Raw genomic sequence first — 7019 nt, 5'->3', positions numbered from 1 at the left:
TATATATATATATTTGATTGTGGCATTTTAAACTTACCTTCTGGGTCAGTGGATGTAGTTATATCTGATGCAATTGAATCTGCCTTGTTAACACTGGAAAATAGAAAATGTATTATTTTCAAAAAGGAATTTGGACATATAAAGGTTTCATGCACCACCCTTTGAAGACCTGAAGATACCAAAATCCTAAAAGCCCATGAACCATGAAAAAAAATACCAAGTACCAATGCTAATGAAAAATACCACCAAAATTTTTTGAGAACTCCTGAAATTTTCAGTATATCTGGTAAAATGTGGGTTTGCAGCAGGTTGTAAAATACAACTATTCTCCATTGGAGTCATAATATGTTTTAGAGGAACTTGTTGGCCAACCGCTTCAAACAGCAGCAGAAAGAGGGTGCCACAGTATTCTGTTAAGGAGCTGTACAGCTGTATTCTACTATATAGAAGGTCCTCATTTTAACATGAAGTTTTATGTTCTTGGAAAACCACTTTTTAACCTACTTCACTTATTATATGTAAGCTGCAATCAGTGTTGGATTAATAAAATCTTGTGTCAATGATAATTAGCACTGGCAGATTTGTACAGCTCCCAGGGGGACAACCCCTCTGCATGGAGAAACTACTGGTAAAGTGACACCTGATGTAAGTGGAGGTCATTAAAACCTCTCCAAAAAGTCAGCAATAATGTGCAGTGGATCCTTGTTTGCCTAAGAAAACGCATTATTTTTGCAGTGACAACATTTTCTGGGTTGTATACTGTAGGTCAACAGTTTTGGTTGGATAGTTAAACCACTTCCTCTACTGGTGAAATGTCAGTGTGCTTGAGCTCCAGTATTTGCACATACGTTGTGGCCATTATGAGAGGCTTAGACTTTTCATGAGACATTTATTTTATATTATGGAAAATGTAACAGACAAGGACTCGCAGATGTCCCAGGTGAACAGAAACAGAGTATGGAATTATGGCAGGGAGACCTTATTGATAGGGAACGTAAGTCAAGCTAGGTCTGACTCAGCCCACCAGAATCAACTTAACTAAAATACCACATTAGGTTGGATTGATCCATTAATTAATTTCAGAGTCACACGCTGCTATGTAGTACTTACCAACTGTCCTGTCCTTCAAGCAAGTGTTTATATGTGGCAATTTCCGTCTCAAGAAGATTTTTCTGATCCATAAGAATTTTATACTCTATGTTTTGTCTTTCTAGGTCACATCTGACTTGTGCTAGTTCTGATTCTGCATTGTTAATCATTCTTTGGAGCTGGGCAAGCTCTGAGCTGTAGTTTGCTTCTGTCTCTGTCAGATTGTCTTGAAGAGCTAAATTCTGTGAAGAGGGATCACATTATAACATTTTCAGGGCACAGTCACAATAAATGCTGTGCTTAATTAATAATGTCAAGTTAAGAAGAAAGTCAATTAGAGTTTATGCACAAACCAAAGTGGGCCTGAACTCTGGAAGCGCTGTTAAAAAAAAGGCAAGCAGAGACCAAAGGTCTAGTCACCAGTATTGTCTGTAGGCTCCTTCCAGCTGATCCTTTTCTTCATTGTTTTCTATAAAATCAATTAGCCTGAGTTGTTTAGTGCAGCCTGTTGGCATCTCTAGCCAGGGTGGGTTACAATTGTCTAACCTCTATAGGTACATACTGTAGTTTCAATACATTTGTATCAAAGCCAGGATCCTGGCATCACTGCTGCTCTCTCCTTGTACAGCACAGTAATGATGTCACCACTACATTTACAAGGTAATAATTGGGTTTGTAAAGGCAATCAGTGCACACAGAGTTGATTTATATCATTGGTGGCTATTGAAGAATACATTTATATTAATGTTCTTGTGCCTGGAGTTCAGCTTCAACAATTATCATCTTAAATTGCCCTTAATGCATAACCACTACCTCCAAATACTTAACTACTAAAGTAAGCAGTGCCAGTACAAGGTCTTTTAGCTCCCAAGGCAAAAAGGCAAAAAGGCAAAAGTGCACCCCCCACCCATGAGATGGTAACTACTTGAGCAGCATAGGTTGCAGGTCCTGTCTTGTTTGTGCTGCCTTCTTGGTGAAGCACCCAAGGTGGTCACCTCTTCATCCTACCCCTTGGCCTGGCTGTAAAGATGAGACATTAACTTAACCTAATTACTACACTAAGCCCTAAAACGAACCCCTTCTGAAGCCTCTGCACCCATAGCAAGCAGCGTTGTACTTAAATAATATAATGATGAGCTTACAGTGCCAGAAGAACCTGCTCTGGATTTATTTCACTCTATCTATTTGCTACCCTAGCCATTTACACTGCAGAAAACAGTCAAAAAACTTCCTATCAGTGAGGTCACATGCAACTTTTGCTTTAGAGATCCCTCCAGGGCTATTGTAGTATAAACATTACCTTACTTTAGGCAAGAATAGAATAGGTTTTTTTATTGCATAATGTTGAGCTATGAAAGAAGACACAATACCACCTTCTGGCAACCATGAATAAATATTTAAAACAAGAAAATAGTTTCCTTTAAAGCAATATCTAAAGCCACAACTTTTTTAAGATTTGGATAGGTTAAAGCCACCATGTTTGTTTATGTCACAATGAAGCAATGTTCTTTTGTCTACTGTCCACAAGACACTCAAAAACACAAGTTAGAGGAAATCTCTCTGAAGTCACAGAAAATCCCCTCTTTAAAGGTGGTCACTAGACCAGGTGACCCAATTGGAAGATTTAGAAGCAGATAAATACAATGGAAAATGTAACACTAGTGAACCACAAATGCTACACAATTTCTTTGTAGAAAAGGACTGTATTGTATCTACAGCACACAGTTGTTGGAGTGGGGCATGGTGTTCTGTGTAATTGGCCTTCTTGGGCTTCTAAGAGACCTCATACTGTATATGCTGTATGTTATTAGTCGTTCTTACAATAACGCCAGCTATAATTAAGAATTCCTTATCCTTACCCATAAGAAGACTTTTACAAACACAGCAAAAATAAAACACAGGGAAACGGGAAAAGGAAAAATATAAAAATTAGGCAAGATAGGTAATAGAAAACATAGGCTGAAAAAAGCAGTCAGGAAAGATGAGAGAGCAAAGGTGAAAATACAAATACAGATAAAAAATATATATACATATAGGAATAAAAGGAATGGATGAAAAAAAAAATGAGGGGGATCACATATAACATCAGTCATTAGGTGAAGAGGAGAGTCTGTACAGATTCAGGAGAACTAGCAGATCAATATACATAACTTCAGCCAACTCTACACCACTCCAATACACATTAAAGAACCAAGTGGCAATGCATACCATGTTCAACTGGCTTTGTAGATCGATTTCCAGGTTCTGTACACTGCGTTTCAAGTCAATAATTTCAATCTGCACTGACTGTTGGTTTTCGGATCCTGGCTCGACCTGACAACCTAGTTCTTCAGTCTATAAAATTATAAAACATATTAGACCATCATAGCATTTAGTTTTGGAATTGCTTTTTTATTTACATTTTTATTACATAAATTCACAATTACTGAATGAAAATATCATGCTAAAAAATAAAAATGTGTGGTTACCCTTGCTAGAAACATGGCTTCAACATCTCTCAGGTTTCTCTCCATTAGGTTTTCGTACTCTTCTCGGATATCGGACAAAACACTGTTCAGATCTATAGATGGGGCGGCATCCAATTCCACACTGACTCTGGCACCCAGTTGACCACGGAGAGAGTTCACTTCCTATCAATCATCACATGAAAAATGTTAATAGAACGCAAAAAAACTGTTCCGTATACAAATCATTAGAAGGAATATGCATCTTCTTTTTACAAACCTGGCATAATCATGTCAAGATATACATTATATGAGTATCTGTTAATGTGTTTTTTTTTTTATCATATATTTTTTACTGGGTTTTTCTATGTTGTTATTTGTTTATTCTAGCATTTTATACCTGATCTTTGAGGCAGGGGGCATATATTTTAAATGTGTTTCAGCTTTATATTAATCTATATATTAAAATACAGTAGCTGTCTGGAATAGAAGGGATCCTGATCCATTGATTTGAACCTTTGGAGCACCTGAAGTTGCTTGGTTTTCATCAGTTGAGAAAAAGCTAGCAAAAGGACAGCTGTTAGAATCTGGGTTATACATATATTTACAGTATTTGTGCACATTACCTCCTCATGGTTCTTCTTCATTTCTTGGACTTCTTCTTGGAGTTCTTGGACCTGAAACTCCAGGTCCAGTTTCTCTTTATGTAGTACTTCCAAGATTCCTTGAAGTCCTTTTACATCAGCTCCCACATTGTTCCTTAGTCTGACTTCAATTTCATATCTTTAGAGTAAAAATGAACAGCAGAAAATGAATGGAAATCTCACCAACTAGACGCAGACAGTTAAACCTAGTAGGATGCAACCCAGCCCAAATGTAAAGGCCCCAGAAGTGGACAGAAACCCATATAGTGCTCCACAATGTACACTGAGATGAGTTTGATCATTGAAAGCCTTCCAAAGGAAATACATGTGCACACAACTGCTTCACACACTTTTAGACCATCACATGTTGTCTGTATTTATATATTGCTACAGCCAATCTTGTTTCACTACTGTATAATATACCTACGCCTGCAGCACATAATAATACTTAGGTATGGAAAATTATCCAGACTTTACTGGAACTGGCCCATGCTGGGTTTAAAATTCTGGATTTTCTAGATTAAAAAAAGCACCTTGGATTAATGAAGTCTTTGAAATAGAAATGTCTGGAAAAATGCAACCCACCATTATGTATATGCCTGGAAAGCTTTTTAGGCTACAGTTTTTTTTTTCTCAAAAGAGACAGCCCTTCTAAACCAGGGTTCTGTGGAACATTGGAGTGGAAGACTGACCTCATTTCTGAGAAGGGTCTGCACTCTGCAGTGTTCCTGCACCAATTTTACTTGGCAGAGTGGACCCTCTCTTCTCATCTCTATGCTCAGTACATATTGGCACCAATTATATTTTTTTCAGGTAATGCTAAGGGGTATTATCCCTAATGACAACAGATTGGAGGGACATTATTCACGCACTGCCCATTAATGTAATAGGGCATTATTTCCACCGAGCATCAGTGAAAGGGGAGCCCTTCTCCTACAGGCCATCCTCTTCTGACCACCAATATAAGAGGGGCCTTTGCTATGACAAAATTATTAGGGGGAGAAATGCTAGGGGGCATTACTTTACTGTTCATGAAAAGAGTACACACATTTTTTTTTTACTGTATGCTTTACTTTTCTAGCTATTGTTATTTGTTTCATTCCATGATAATTACTGAAAATGATTTTGTCAAGGGAATGTAAAAAAATTTGAGATAACAATTATGCTACCTATGCCACATTTTGAGTTAGTTTATTAATAAATCGACAACCTACTGATCTCATACACTATACATACATAAGAAATACTATGTAATATTTTTAACAGGGGTTTCCTAAGAACTAGAAATAATTTGAAGGGGTCATGTCCATGGTAAAAACGTTGACAATGGCAAATCTAACCAGACAAAAAAGCTCACAACTCACAAAATATTCTCACACCCATAGGTTATGTGACTTATGCTTTCCCATTTTTTTACAGGTCCTTTTATTTGCCCTATCTGATGTCAAATGCTTACTTGTTGCTAAAATCATCTGTTGCCCATTTGGAATTGTCAATCTGTAGCGCAATGTTAGCATTTTCAACTGTGGCAGCAAAAATCTGTATGAACAAAAAGCAGAAATGATCATGTTGGGTTTGTTAACAGTTTCCAATCAGCGTTGCTTACAAAAGAGCTCATAATGGTCACATATTTGTGCTTGTCAGAAAACATGTAAAGTTGCATAAACATGTAGAATTGCAAAATTAAATATGTTTGGAAAATGGTAAACTACAATTGCTCATAAAACTTTTGATTTAGTTACCTTTTTCTGGACCTCTTCAATTGTCTTGAGAAATTGGCTAGAATCAGGCAAAGCACTTGGGGCATTGTTCTCATACCACTCAGATATTCTCCTTTCCATCTGGCCATTCCCCTGCTCCAAAGTGCGAACCTTCTCCAGATAAGATGCAAGTCGCTCATTTAGAAATTGCATGGTTTCCCTTTCATTGATTTTGAACAGGCTATTGCTTTTTGAACGTCCATAATTTTTCGAGTGAGCTCCTCCGCTTTGCATGTTATAGGAGTGTCCAGGTGAATGGGCAATTTCTTTATACCATAAATTTCCATTGGCACTAGAAGAACTGCAGTGGTCAAAGGTTTCTCCATGATAGGAATTGTAGGACCCTCCACGTGTTGGACTATTAACTCTTTTATGATCTGATTTCTTGGAATGTTCATAGAGGTTTTTGTAGGCTCTTCCTAAAGTCATACCATTGCTTTCATGGAAGGTTTTGAGGGTAGAGGGCCCAGAATGGGTACTATTGAATCCACCTTGCTCAGGGAAGTAGAAGCTTCCATATTTGAACATAGGAGAAGCAGCTGAGGAATTGTTCTTCATATTGTGCCTTAAAGCTTTAGCAAGGATGGATCAAAAGGAAGTGTTACGACTGTTTGATTGTGATACAAATGTGCCCAATTTATAGAATACTTTTTATATTAAGTATAAGGGTGTTGTTAATGAGCAATGTTTATAGGTGTTTTACAAGCATCTGATTCCTTTGTCCCTTGCTGTACATTTAACATAGAATCTTGTTTGAACTTCAGGTGATTTGTCATGTAGTCTGATATATAAACTTATTGGAAGGCGTAGAAGGTTTTTTATTATATATATAGAACTCCTTGTAAACAGGTTTAAGGCTTTTGACAACAATGCTGAATAATACACGCTGTATGACAATTTCTAGAGTTTTCTAGTCACTTGAACTGGTCATCTATGCGTTATGGCTGATGTATTTAATAAAAATCTTGTTGCGGTAGAACTGTGGCCAGGCTACTGACATTTAACTGCCTGAGAGGTCAGTTGGGATCTATTTTAAAGCATTTTCCTTACTTTGTGTCTACTGAAACCATTGTCACCATGAT

General features: G+C 37.3%; 1 protein-coding gene across 1 annotated transcript in view; it reads right to left on the bottom strand.

The window, feature by feature from the left end:
- Nucleotides 1-6495, bottom strand: part of LOC108787093 (keratin, type I cytoskeletal 19-like) — a 7392-nt gene extending 897 nt beyond the window's left edge. Inside the window, exons 1-7 of the mRNA XM_018556548.1 lie at nt 5920-6495; nt 5634-5716; nt 4160-4316; nt 3558-3719; nt 3298-3423; nt 1111-1331; nt 38-93 (exon numbers count right to left, since the gene is read on the bottom strand). Of these exons, the coding sequence (XP_018412050.1) occupies nt 38-93; nt 1111-1331; nt 3298-3423; nt 3558-3719; nt 4160-4316; nt 5634-5716; nt 5920-6495 (1381 nt within the window). The remainder of the gene's footprint in view (nt 1-37; nt 94-1110; nt 1332-3297; nt 3424-3557; nt 3720-4159; nt 4317-5633; nt 5717-5919) is intronic.
- Nucleotides 6496-7019: the final 524 nt, after the last annotated feature.

The sequence above is a fragment of the Nanorana parkeri genome, unplaced genomic scaffold, assembly GCF_000935625.1.
Source record: "Nanorana parkeri isolate BGI_ZX_2015 unplaced genomic scaffold, ASM93562v1 scaffold242, whole genome shotgun sequence".
In the NCBI taxonomy this organism is placed as follows: Eukaryota; Metazoa; Chordata; class Amphibia; order Anura; family Dicroglossidae; genus Nanorana; species Nanorana parkeri.
Note: the sequence above shows the minus strand (reverse complement) of the source record. Positions and strands in the feature narration are given on the sequence as shown.